The sequence below is a fragment of the Cricetulus griseus genome, chromosome 3 (genome assembly GCF_003668045.3).
Source record: "Cricetulus griseus strain 17A/GY chromosome 3, alternate assembly CriGri-PICRH-1.0, whole genome shotgun sequence".
In the NCBI taxonomy this organism is placed as follows: Eukaryota; Metazoa; Chordata; class Mammalia; order Rodentia; family Cricetidae; genus Cricetulus; species Cricetulus griseus.
The window spans coordinates 24148999-24162778 of record NC_048596.1 but is presented as its reverse complement, the minus strand read 5'-3'; the positions used below and the strand labels follow the sequence as shown (position 1 = coordinate 24162778).

Here is a 13780-nt window from a genome sequence, read left to right as displayed (position 1 = left end):
CTTAGTTTATATATTTTGAAATACCGTGTATTGTGGCTCTTTAGGAAACTGACCAATTTATCAGAAACACTTTTCCTTTCTTTTTGTTCCTGAAAAGGTTACTTTACAGTCTCATAACTCTAGTTTCTATATCAAACTAAGCATTTGTGTATAATAGAACTCTACTGTTTGAACTTAAGTGACTTTAAAGAGCAGGGCCAGAGTGAGTAGGTTCACTTAGCAGTGTTAGGTGTGGCTCAGGTCCACTGCTCCTTTTTCTTTTTTCTCCCAGCCTTTGAAAACAAATCTGATACTAATTTACAGAATAACAGTGTACAGTATATTTGTCTCTTTGTATTTTTTTGTAATTAAAAAATAGTTCATCCTTCAAGATTGATTTGTGTGTATAGTTATAAAAAAAGGAAAATAGATCCTTCTGGGGTTGTTAAGGAAGAGGAGATCATTATAGAAAGAATGGATGTGATTTTAAGAGGGTATTTTTGCATCAGATGTACTTTTGAGGATGAGAGCAGCCTTGAGAAAAATGCTTTCAAATAATTACTGTTGAAATTAAAACTTTCTTATTAGATCTGTGAAATAAGAGAATGGTAAGACAAATACAAACTTCAAATGAAAATTTAAAGTGCCAAATTAGTTTTTAAGTTTTCAGTGTTTCACCCACTATGATCTTAGACCTATGAAAATATTACTTTGAAACCAAAACAGTTTGAGCCATAATGTAATAAAATGTGTTGTATTTGTGTTGCCATGCTATTTTATATTTCAAAAGAAACAGTATCTGTAGCCTAATCTACAATAGTAAATTATTTTGGAAATTTGGCTTGACACACAAACAGATGTGTCTTCTTGATTTCTTTCGACTGAGGTTGGTGGTTAGTGGCTCATTGTTCTGTGATTGGCACAGAAAGCCTCATTTCACAGCTTGCAGTAGGAAACTATTGGGTAAAGAGTGGTTGTGTTCCACAAACGAAATTCAGAAAGTGTCAATCAAGCTCTTACACGGGTTACTCGGAGAATGAGTTTTCTTACTGATTTCACTAAATGTCACCTCATGCTGTCTTTGATTGGCGTAGCCTGGCAGGGAGGATGGATGAATCTGTCACCAGCTAGTTAATTGTGTTGCTGGTCTGAGTCTGACATCAGGTCTTTGACTCCTAAATGGCTCAATACAAAACAAATTAGCAGATTGTAGTCATATTTCTCATTCTATATGCTCTGCCTTTGGTGAATGCAGTCCATAAATCATATTGACTGACACACAAGCAAACGATGAAAGCTGCTTTTGAGACGCCCGTCCAGAAAGCAGCCCTGTGAAGGTGCCATGGAAGGGTGCATGTGGCTGACCCTGTGGGAATTGCCAGGGAGCCAAATGTCTCTTTGCCACAATTGTTCTTAGAAGAAAAGCTTTGGGGTAATGCAAAAAGGATCTAATATGTCAGCAGATTCTCTTTTACAAGTCCCTTTGAAATATAAGAAGTTTGTCTAAGGGCTTTCTCTCTTGGCAAGTTGTTTTTCAGAAAAAAAAAATGTTAAAGCAGGATGAAAAAAATGTAGTTACCTTTTTAAAAGTTTGGCAGGTGTTTTTACTTATTGAACTTTGTGTTGTTAAAGAAAAAGAAAATGGTAGTAATGTTACAAGTAATTTTTCACATGAGGGCAGGAAATGTTTGATTGCTTAAAATGTATTAAATGTGCACTCTTTTGTTGATTATTTTGGCTTTGTTATCATGTTCATGTCTATGAAAAGCTAGTTTTTAAAGACAACCAGGAAGGTGTTTAAATTTTTTGTTTTAGGATAATGCATTATTGTGAGTCAGTGTTACTAGTTACAATAATGCTTAGAGAGTCAGTGTTACTAGTTACAATAGTGTTCAGGGAGTCAGTGTTACTAGTTACAATAGTGTTCAGAGAGTCAATGTTACTAGTTATAATAGTGTTCAGGGAGTCAGTGTTACTAGTTACAATAGTGTTCAGGGAGTCAGTGTTACTAGTTACAATAGTGTTCAGAGAGTCAATGTTACTAGTTATAATAGTGTTCAGGGAGTCAGTGTTACTAGTTATAATAGCATTCAAGGAGTGGTTGGGTTATTAAAATGGGCCAAGAGTCTTAGGCATGAGATATTGGCTACAAATATGTTTTTGAGCATGTAAATATTGAAGATATTAATTTTTTCTATATAAAATAGATCAAATTTAAAGCATGATTCTGTACATTCTGAAATTACAATGTGGACATCTAGAGAATACTATATAATCTTATAAAATATAAGCTTTTCTAATTTTCAACAACCTGAACCTTTGATAGTATTAAATTTTAGTGTACAAAAAGGAATACTTTTATTTAAAAATTTATAAAATTTTGTACTTTGTAAGTCTTTAAAACCTCTATCTTTGAGAACAATAAGCCTGTATTCAATATGCCTAATCAAAAGAAGTTTAATATTAAGATTTATTGTTATAAATATTTAACTACAAAGAAAATTTGCATTTCTATTTTCATTGCCTGCTTCCACCAGATTTATGGAATAGCTTATACTCTTGTCATCATTTTTGGCTCCAGTATTATTGTATAGTTATTTTTTTCTCTGAACCTATGTTAAAATAATACCACTTAAAATGTATGGGATGTTTATGTACACAGTGAGATCAGTAGTTTTTTGACAGTTTATTAATTTCAGCTAGTACATTGTCATATAACAGTACAGTAAGCCATAGAGCTGAATTGATGGAAAAGTACATTAAATTAAAAATTCACACTAAGTGAAAATAGCATTTCCGTGAAGTATTTGCAAGCCTATAACGCCGAAACTAAATGGCATGCCATTGACTTCTCTTCTTCCTGCTTTTATTCCCCTCCCATTCATATTGATATTATTCTGCTTGGAGAATGGAGCTGCATGTCTCTCAGATGATCTCTTTTGGGTTTGGGGCCTTTTGAGCATGCTGGGTTTTTCATTGTTTGTTGCATTCCCTTTTTTGGCAATTCATCAGTATCCGTCAAATATATTGTTTGCATTGGCTTTTATCTCTGAAGTTTTTTATTGAAAAATTGACACTGCTTGTCAGATATGTAGTTTTCTGGGTGCATAGTGTCTAAAGCAGTTTGGTTCTAGTCTGATTTTTAATGTGCAATTTAAAGAACAAATATTCTAATACTTATGAAATGTATTTATTTTCCTTATGACCTTTCATATCAACTCTACACAAGCAGTATATTGTAGCATGTGTGTTTGGAGGGTGTTTTTTATGGTTTTGTTGCTCTATTTGCTTTTGTCATTAGAAGGAAGAAAATACAATTATCAAACATCACTGGTAAATATTTGTTAGTTGAAATGAGGCAAAACATGGCATGTCCTATGAAAATCATTATTTTCCTAACCATAATCCTAATCTTTATTCCCATTGTCGGAACCAGTCCATAACCCAATTGTAAAATCATCTGAAGGCATCCGGGTGCCCTACAAGGGTGGCACTGGAAAACTTTGACATAAAAGAGTTTATACTGTTAGACATCTGCTTCAAATGCACATGCTGCTTAAAGCAGTGAGTGACAGATGGAGTGTAGTGGCACACGCCTTTAATCCCAATGCTCAAGCAGAGGTGGGCAAATCTCTAGGTGTGTAAGGCCAGCCAGGTTTATATAGTGAGTTTCAGGCCAGCCAGAGCCACATAGTGACACCCTGTTGCAGAAAAACAAAAAATCCCCCAAAACCAGTCTGTACTAACTGTGATTCAACTGTGTAATCTGTATGCCAAAAATTTAAAAAAAAAAAACTGGTATTTTAAGAAAATTCAAGTAAGACTGTCAATGAAAGTTCATATAGAACTTCATATAGAGCTTAAAGTGAATCTTGTGTTGCACTGAAAGAAAGCCGTGAGATTAGTTCCTGTAATTACATGCAGCATGAATTTGATTGAATAGAAATGAAGCTGAATTCAAAGTGATGAGCCAGCCACTTTCCCCACTGGTAACCGTGAAACTCTCTGCTGAGGACAAGTGAAGACTCTGACTCAAAGTGAATTTTGATTTGTTAAGTAGTAGTAACAGCAGCAGCTTACATTACACAGTTGACTTCCTTTGTTCCCTCTTAATTAAACACACAAAGGAGAACTTAGGGGACATTATATGAATAAACTGTTTTGTCAGTATGGTAATTTAATGTAGTAAATGCCATATTTTCATGTGCATTTAAAAGTGTTACATTATTTCAAGAGATCTGAAATAAGTTTTCAAAATTTATAGTTTTCCTTTGTGCAGTTAGCACTTTAATAATATTGTATCCCGAGAAAGATGAATTTTAGTTCTTAGGATACAAATGCACAGCCCTGTAGAATAGAAGCAGAAAGACCACCAGTCAATATTGTACCAATGAAAAGAGTGCCCGGTGTAAAATCTTGTGTTATTTTGTGATGTATTTTCATCCTTGCTTGTTTACTTTTGGTTTGGTTGTTTGTTTTACACAGGGGAAAGTTGCCCAAACAGCTTGCATGTCAGCCTGCCAACATCTGTCAACATCCTTAATGCAGATGCTACTGGACAGCGAGTTAAAACAGATCAGCATGGGGGCCGTTCAGCAGTTTAACTTAGATGTCATACAGTGTGAATGTAAGTACATATTGTCCAACTCTCGTGCTTTCTCTAGAAACCTACACTTAAATATTATGGAAAGTTGTATGTAGTAGGACATCTTGACAAGGAAGAAGACCCAATTTAACTACAATTTTGGGAGATGTAGAAGTAAAGCTAATTCCTTCTCAGGAAGAAAAATATCTCAGCTTTTCATTAACAGCCTCAAAAAACTTCACTGGAATGGTGATCTAGATCAAGGTAACTGAAGAAATGATCTATTCTCTCTGGTCATTCTTGCCACCCCTCTGGAACTCTCCCAGTGCCTGCTGTGAATGAATGAAAAAACCTCAAGCTTGTCATTTTACTTTTCCTGAAGATGTAGGTTATTGCTTGGATAATCTTAAGCCTTATGCACCAAATGGTGTTTCTGTAATTTTGTTCCTCATTCCTAAAATGTTTTCCAGCCTTGATAGCTGCAGCTGCAGTTTGTTTATATCACAAAGTTTGCATCTGTGGTCTAGTGTTAACATTAGGTAATGAGTGTGTTGTTAGCCTTGTTATACTTGCCTCAGATATGGGTTTTATCAGATCTCTGGCCCTAACTAGCTAGCTAGAGAACTTGGAGTCATTTTCAAGCAGTGGTCTTAGATGAATGGTTCCCTAATTAAATGATGATAGTCCCCAGTTGACAAAGGAGTCAGACACCTCCAGTGACAACTGAAAGTCAGCGGGGCACCAGAAAGATTGCAAAAAAATTTTCCAGGGGTTGGGGGGGGGGTGGTGTCGGGATTTACAATAGTACATCATTTGAAAGACTAAAAAAACTAAATGTCAGCAACCTTCAACTAAAACAATAACATGTTGGTTTTTTTTCCCCCAGAAACAAATAATAAAATATTTGCGTGCCTTCTGTGTATAATATATTCTGCTAGGGGGAAAAAGTCTGTTTTTTCTTAGAAAGTGATCCTAACTTTATTTTACCAAAAAACTTTTATTTTTCTCAAAGTACAATTCTCATTTGTAAAATATTTGTGTTTATAAAAGTGTTTGACCCCAAAAATGTACCTTTTAAATTTTTCTAAATCTCAGATCAATTATTATTCTCCTTCTACAGATCATTTGCTCTTCTCTTTCCATCCTCCCCTTTCCCCTCTCTCTCTCCATCCCTTCCCCTTTATTTTTAATTGGTTTTGATTAGTACACAAAGTAGAGATTTCCTCGCAGCACTTTCACACATACTGAGTTTTGGTAGATCATCCCTAACCACCCCCACATCAGCCCCTCTTCCTGCCTTCTGCCTTCTTCTGATGCCTGGACCCTTCCACTCTCACACCAGCCCTCCTTCCACCCTTCCCCCCCTCTAGGACCCTCTCACCCCAACATTCCATTTCCACCTCCTCTCTGATGCTGGAATTGAACCTAGGTCCGGCATAGTTCTAAATGCACATCCTACCGCTGAAGAGCACCCCAACTTAAACTGGTGTCTTTAAGAAGCTGTATTTTGAGATTGTTGCAGCCTGATATTGCTTATGTCATATTCTAAACAAATATTACTTGATTCATTTTGTATTATTTTGTCTTTAGTGTGGCTTCAAAATAACTAGGTGTTTGGCCAACTGGCTGGTTCATTAGGTAAAGACCCTTTCTACCAAGCTTAATGACCTGAGTTCATCCCCAGAACCCACATGGTAGAAGACGACGACTAACTCCCTAAGTTATCCTCTGACCTCTACATGTGTGCTGTGGTTTAAGCCTGTGCTCACCTTTGTATATGCACACAAAATAAATCTAATAGAACTTCAATAAGAATTGGTTGTTAGACCTCTTGCTGGGTTTGGTTGTGTCTTTTTGGTTACAGATATTGCTGAATGGTAGATATTGGCATCTGGGTAGGCAGTGTTCTGATGTTCGGCCCTTGTTCTCTTACTTCCCTGTGGCTATAGAAAATCATGCACTATGCCCCACCCAGGCATTGCCTCAACCCCTCTCGAGGACACTTAGACCCTTCTTCTAGTCATTCCTTAGGGCAGTTACTGGGGGCACCTTTTTATTCTCCCAGAGAAGACCAGGAAAGGAAATGCAGTCTGGTATCAGGTGCAGGAGGGACGAATCTTACTCCGTCAGGCTGAGTCTCGACAACAGAGACATGGAAGCAAGAGATGGCAACTCGGCCCCGTTCCTATTCCCTTTGCAATTTTGCCTTTGGTTGGCTCTGCTCTTTAAAACTTACCATGCAGAACTGTTGTAATCGTTACTTCAAATGTAATTCTTGGTTAAGTTTCTTTTTTCCTTTTTGTCATTTTTTAGTAAATTGTGTGTGTGTGTGTAGGTCAGAGGGAAATTCATAGGCATTAGTTCTGCCCTCCCTCCTTGTGGGTCTCAGGGATCAAACTCCGGTTCACCTAAGGCTGTCAGAGTCGGACAGCTTCACTTTGGCTGAAGCGTCTTACTACTCCTGAGATGTGGAGGACAGCCCTTCTGAATTTATTGTGATTGAAGGTTACAGATGAAATGGCAGTTTGGAAGTTTTATATTATTAAAATATTTGTGGTAATGGGTACAGAGAGCATACTCAATAGAAATCGAAGGTTGTAAGTGGTCTTTGTTTGAAATGGTTGTGTATAAATATTACATTTGTAATAAGTAGAAATGTAGCGATAAAGTCTTTCATATTTTTTCAGTCTTTCACAGCAGCACTTTGAAACCACTGATTCCAGGGTTGTCAACCAATCTCAAGACGTCTGCTTAGTTCCCCAGCTTACACTATAAAAACCGCCTCTACCCAACAGCAATGAGAGCAGATGCCAAGGCAGGCCCTGAGAGTTCCATGCAGCCCACAAGGAAGGTGTTTAAGTAGCAAAGTCAGTGCCTTCATCACTGAGCCATCTCTGCAGCCTTACTGGCGCTTTTAAATCAAGAACTTGATGCTGACTTTGCACATAGAAGAGGTACATGAACAACCAGGGAAAGACAATTAATAGGACTCATGGTAGAGAAATTGATGGAAAGAAAGACGTTGGGCTTAGGAGTAACGGAGATCTAGGCTCCAGTTAAGCATTTTCTTTCCGTGAGTGATTGGAACAGGGCAGGCAGCCATGCTAACGATGAGACAGAATGTAATGCATCTGTGGTAAGCTGTGATCAAGCCATAAATGTTTAAAATAGGGGCAATTTTATTTCATAAAAAAGCAGTTTATGTGTTTACTTCAGATTAAAGAGGAAGATAGAAGTGAAGCCCTTGGTTATTGTTCTCAGGTAGTCTCTCTTCACAGGGGCAGCTGAGGAGCAGAGTAAAAGTACATTAAAAGAGATTATGGCACACACAAGAATGGAGAAAATAAATACAGTCCACTCACAGTGTGGACTGTTGAGGAGTAGAAAGCTGGAAGCTTTAAGTGAGTAGATAGACACTTTAAGCCTCCAGCTCTGTGATTGTGTTTCCTTTGTTCCTGAAGGAGACCCTACACGGTCCAGATAGATTTTGAAAGAATGCTTTTATCTGCTTTACTTACTGTGGTACCAGCTCGGAGAGGTACTATGGTGTGTGTGTGTGTGTGTGTGTGTGTGTGTGTGTGTGTGTGTGTGTGTGTGTGTGTGTGGAGAGAGGAGAGAGAGAGAGAGAGAGAGAGAGAGAGAGAGAGAGAGAGAAGAGAAGAGAGAGAGAGAGTGTGTGTGTGTGTGGAGAGAGAGAGATTGAGAATGTATGTGTGTGTGTGGAGAGAGAGAGAGAGAGAGAGAGAGAGAGAGGAGAGAGAGAGAGAGAGAGATTGAGAATGTATGTGTGTGTGTGTGGAGAGAGAGAGACAGGTTGAGAATGTGTATGTGTGGGTGTGTGTGGAGAGAGTGAGACAGATTGAGAGAGAGAGAGGGAGAGAGAGATTGAGAATGTATGTGTGTGTGTGTGTGGAGAGAGAGAGACAGGTTGAGAATGTGTATGTGTGTGTGTGTGTGGAGAGAGAGATAGAGAGAGAGACAGATTGAGAGAGAGAGAGAGTGTGTGTGTGTAGAGAGAGACAGACAGACAGACAGGTTGAGAATGTATGTGTATGTACAGATACCTAGGCATGTGTGTATAATTGCATATGGAGGCCACAGGTCTGTGTTCATTTTCTTCAGTCATTCTCTACCTCATTTTCTGAGTCAGGGTCTCTCATTGACCCTGGAAATCACTCACTTAGCTAGACTGGTTGATTGAGCTCTAGGGATGTGCCTATCTCCTCGTTCTCAGAGCTGGGATTGTAGATGCATGCTACCACACCCAGCTTTTTGTGTGGCTGGTGGATATCTAGACTCAGGTCCTCACGCATGCAAGATAGCACTTTCCAGCTCCAGTCCTGGCATTTATCTTTGTATTTCTGGATTATTTTACTTAATATATTCTATCTTAAACAATATTGTTGCAAAATAAATTTATTTTTAACGGAAAAAATCAAGACTTGATGAAATCTGAATCATAAGAAGTTAACCTGGGGCTGGAGAGATGGCTCAGTGGTTAAGAGCACTGGCTGCTCATCCAGAGGTCCTGAGTTCAATTCCCAGCAACCACATGGTGGCTCACAACCATCTGTAATGAGATCTGATACCTCTTCTGGCATGTAGGCATGCATGCAGACAGAGCACTGATACCTAAAAAATTACAGAAATAAAAAAAAAAACGTGAAAAGAAAAAAGAAGTTAACCTTAGTGTTATATGGAAATTAAACTGGATCAAGGGAGAGGCTGAAAGCAGGAAAATGTGCTAAAAGACTTAAGCTTTTCCTTTTCAAAGATAAACAGAACCTGTTAGTAGGAAGTGGAAATGAAAAGGAGAAAGCTGACTGTTGGCATTTTGGAAGAGGGACTATATGAAATTAGTGAATTAATTGAGTATGATATGAGTACGATGAGTTGCATTAGAAAGTCACACCATGAAAGAGACTAAAGACCATATCCTGTAGTTAGGGGAGGATGTGAAGGGGAAGAAAGAGATATTTAGCCATACAGGATAGATTAATTAAATTCTACCTCCCAATGGAAATTTTAGGAAAACTGTGTTCATTGTGAAATGTCTGTAAATGTTTATTTGTTGAAGAGACATAAACTAGAAAGTCTCTGTGATCTATTTTGTCACTTCTGGGGTTCTACCTTATAAAAAGATAAGGCCACCTGGTTCTGCTGTTCTTCAAATCGGGACTAGTCCACTCTTTGACATAAACATAGCTGATGATTATACCCTTTGAAAACTTGATAAATTGGATAACTGTGGATAAATGACCTTTCATTTGTTCTGAGCTAAATAGCCAGGATTTCTTTGTTTCCTTGTGAAATCAAATTTCCTCTCCATTCTGTCTTTTTTCTTTGGAACTTGTTCCGTTCTTTTTTTTTTTTTTTTTCCCAACTACTTTTTGCACCAATTCTGGGTCAAACTTGATTTATAATGTTTGGAACCAGGAATGTGGAATGATCCAAACTTTTTGTGTGTTTAGAGTGCCTCATTCGCTCTTTTCAGTGGTCTTGCTATGTAGCCCAGGTGGGCTTCTCAGTTCCAGATTGGACTCTGCCTCATTTGAGTATCAAGAAGCCTCAGAATTTCCCCTAAAACACAGGATTTAGAGTTTCGGATTTCCCAGATTATTCTACTTCTGAGAATGAGAGGTTGTGAATTTTAAGTCAAGTGAAGAGTGGGGAGCATGAGGTTATATGCTGAGTCCTTCATATTTAGTCGGTATGCGGCACTTAGAAGCTACAGTGGTAAACAAAACAGAATAGGGACAGTCTTACTTTCTTGGGACTGAAGCCCAGTGTGGCGTCAGTAACTTCACTACAAATATTAAAAACAGACATACTTAGATATGAACCTTCGTAGATTTATAGTATCGAGTAGTGTCAGTGCATGACTGTAGTGGGCATGTTTGCTTATTTTGATTATAACCATGGTATTAGTATAACTACGTATTTAGAGAATGGAAGATAACTAGAAATGTGTACTTGGGAAATACAGAGCTTGGTTCCTCTAAGATCCACATTGATCATCTGAACCTAATATGGAACAACGTAAAGTTCTTGATTGAGGGTGATTTGCCATGCTTGTCATAGGCTGATATTCTAAATCTGCACGTACGTTTTTTTTTCATGTGTTATGTGTCAATGTAGGTACCTTGCAGATAGAAGTATATTGAAAAAAAGATAACTCTTCTTACTAAATTATTATAAAATGTCTCAGAAATTCTTTACACTACTGACAAAATACAAAATATTTCCAAAGCATCAGGAAATCAGATTCTAATCCATATTTAAAATAATCCAGACTAGGTCTAGAATTTATATTCTAGATATATATTTATATCTTTTATGCATTTCATACACATATCTCATGAGGTTATGATCTGCTAAGAGTTTAATATCTGAAATCCACAGGTATTAGAAAAACACTATCAAACCAGACGGTGATGGTGTAGGCCTTTAATTCCAGCCCTTGGGAGACAGAAGCAGCAGATCTCTGAGTTTGAGGCCAGTCTGGTCTACAGAGCTGGTTCCAGAACAGTCAGGACTACAGAGAAACCCTGTCTTGAAAAACAAACAAACAAACAAACAAACAAACAAAATCCAACACCAACAGAAAAGACAGGAAGGAAGAAAAGAGAAAGGAAAAAGGAAGGAGAAGCAAAGCACTGCGTCAGTGATGCTGGTGCCGGTTTGTATGGGGAGTGGACCAGGGCCTTGTGCTCCGTCAGCAAGAACTCTTTCTGCTTTGAGACAGAATCTCACTAAATTGTCAGACTGGCCTCAGACTTTCATTCCTTCTGCTGAGATTACAGGTGTGCCAGCACTGTACCCAGCTTGACATCTGTTTTGATGGTTAGTCATTGATAAATCTCCAGGCTGTTTGTCATTTTGGATAAAGGCTTAACATATCTAAAATCATAATAAAACAGAGCAAGCAAGCAAAGCTCACTTAGCAGCAAAAATCTTTGTAGATTTTGTTGTTTCTGGTGAAGGCCGTGATCTCATGACCTTGTTTTAGCCTTGGTGCAGATCTATGTCTCCAAATAAGAATATTGAAGGAAAATCATGAAGATGCTCAGTGTCACACTTAATAGTGTCCCAATAGTTTGACTGAGGATACTTTGCTGAGGTTTTATTCCAAGAGGTGGTGAGGACTAAGATATTACTTTGTGTCAAAGTGAAACAGTAAATACCCTTAAGGCTTGCATCTCTGCTGCCAACCACTTGTAATCTAATACAAGTCAGAGATAAGAATGCTGACTCCTGATAGTCCACAGTAGTTTCAGGGAAACCACTAGGTGGTGCCCTTAGTTGTTCCTTCTTACAAGGCATCCACACAGGTAACAAAAATCTGAGTTCCAACTACATATTTTAATGTCAAATTTTCTGAGAAATTTGTGCATATACATATGAGCATAAACACAAATAAATAAAATGTTAAAAAAGTTTTTGACAAATTTTAAAAAGAGAGAAAAGGAGAAGAAACTGGGGTTGTCAAGTTGACCTGCAAATTGTCCTCTGGTTTACATGAGTGCATATGTATCACACACACACACACACACACACACACACACACACACACACACACACACACACACACACGTAAAATAGACACTGGTGGCACATGCCTTTAATCCCAGCATTCTGGAGGCAGAGGCAGGCTAGTCCACAGAGCAAGTGCTAAGACAGGCAGGGCTACACAGAGAAACCCTGTCTCAAAAAAAAAAAAATTAATAATATAGCAATAATGTCAGAAAGTAAAGTCCAAAAATTATGTTTGGTGTTTTTTTGGTTTTTGTTGGTTTTATTTTTTTTCTTCTTTTTTGTTTTTGTTTTTCTAGACAGGGTTTCTCTGTGTAACTTTGGAGCCTATACAGGAACTCACTCTGTAGACCAGGTTGGCCCCAAACTCACAGAGATCTGCCTCTGCCACCTGGCTTGGGTTTTTTTTTTTTTTGGTTTTTCAAGACAGGGTTTCTTCTTATAGCCCCGGCTGTCCTGGAACTGGCTTTGTAGACCAGGTTGGCCTTGAACTCAGAGATCTGCCTTCTTCTGCCTCTGCCTTCCAAGTGTTGAGATTAAAGGCGTGCGCCACCACTGCCTGGTTTAAGATTATGAAACAGGATATTTAGAATAGCCTTCTTGATTTTTTATTATTTATTTATTTAAATTAGAAACAATCTCATTTTACATATCAATCCCAGTTCCTTCTCCCTCCCATTCTCCCATGCCCCCCCACACACACCCCTGTCCCACTCCCCCGGGAGAGTGAGACCTTTATGGGGGATCATCAAAGTCTGTCACATCATTTAGGGCAGGGCCTAGGGCCTCCCCCATGTATTTAGGCTGAGAGAGTATCCCTCCATGGGGAATGGGCTCCCAAAATCCTTTTGTATACTAGGAGTAAATACTGGTTCCACCAAAAGAGGCCACATAGATTGCCCAGGCCTCCCAGCCTTCTTAAAGTTTTTAAATTTTATTTATTTCTTTATTTAACGTCCCAACCAAAATTTCCCTTCCTTCCTCTCCTCCCAGTCCAGAGCCACCCATCCACTCCTCTTCCTTTCTGTTCAGAAAAGAGCAGGCCTCCCACGGATATTGACAAAATGTGGCATATCCAGTTGTAGTAAGACTAAGTATGGCTGGTCAAGGCAACCCAGTACTTTTGTTTTAAAGCTTAGAAGCTATATTAAAATACGTTTGAAGACCAAAATCATTCTATGTTTTGAAAACATCTTTAAAGGCATAACTGAGTAACCAAGGTAGAGATCCTCTGTGGGGTCATGAATCAGTATTGATGGCAAAGAATTGTCTGTTATTATGTATCCCTCATTCAGCACACACTTGCTTACTATTTCCTGTATACCAGACTCTGGCTATATAAAGGTAAAGAAATCTCTGCTTCCCAGGAGCTTTCTGTTCGATAGAAGAGCTCAAAATTTCAGTTTTGTTGAAGAATGTGTTAGGAATATTCTCACCCACTCAGTTGCTCTGATAAGAATACCCTAAACATGTACACAGTATTTTGTGTTTACATTACCCAATAGCCACATGTGGCTATTAAATTAATATGAGCTAAAACTATCGATTCTGCAGCACAGTCATAGACCCTTTTCCATCATCGCAGGCTGTTCTGTTGAACCATGCCATTCTAGAGCTACTCAACAAGCTAGATAACATGTTAACTACAGGCTGTGCCCTGTAGAATTTATTGCTCATTTGTTT

At 38.3% G+C, this 13780-nt stretch overlaps 1 protein-coding gene across 6 annotated transcripts in view; it reads left to right on the top strand.

Annotated features, from left to right (window-relative positions):
* Positions 1–13780, top strand: part of Exoc6 (exocyst complex component 6) — a 128515-nt gene that overhangs the window by 80310 nt on the left and 34425 nt on the right. For all 6 annotated transcript variants that reach the window (XM_027407453.2, XM_027407452.2, XM_027407455.2 and 3 more), the window contains one exon: positions 4465–4606. In XM_027407453.2, the coding sequence (XP_027263254.1) occupies positions 4465–4606 (142 nt within the window). The remainder of the gene's footprint in view (positions 1–4464; positions 4607–13780) is intronic.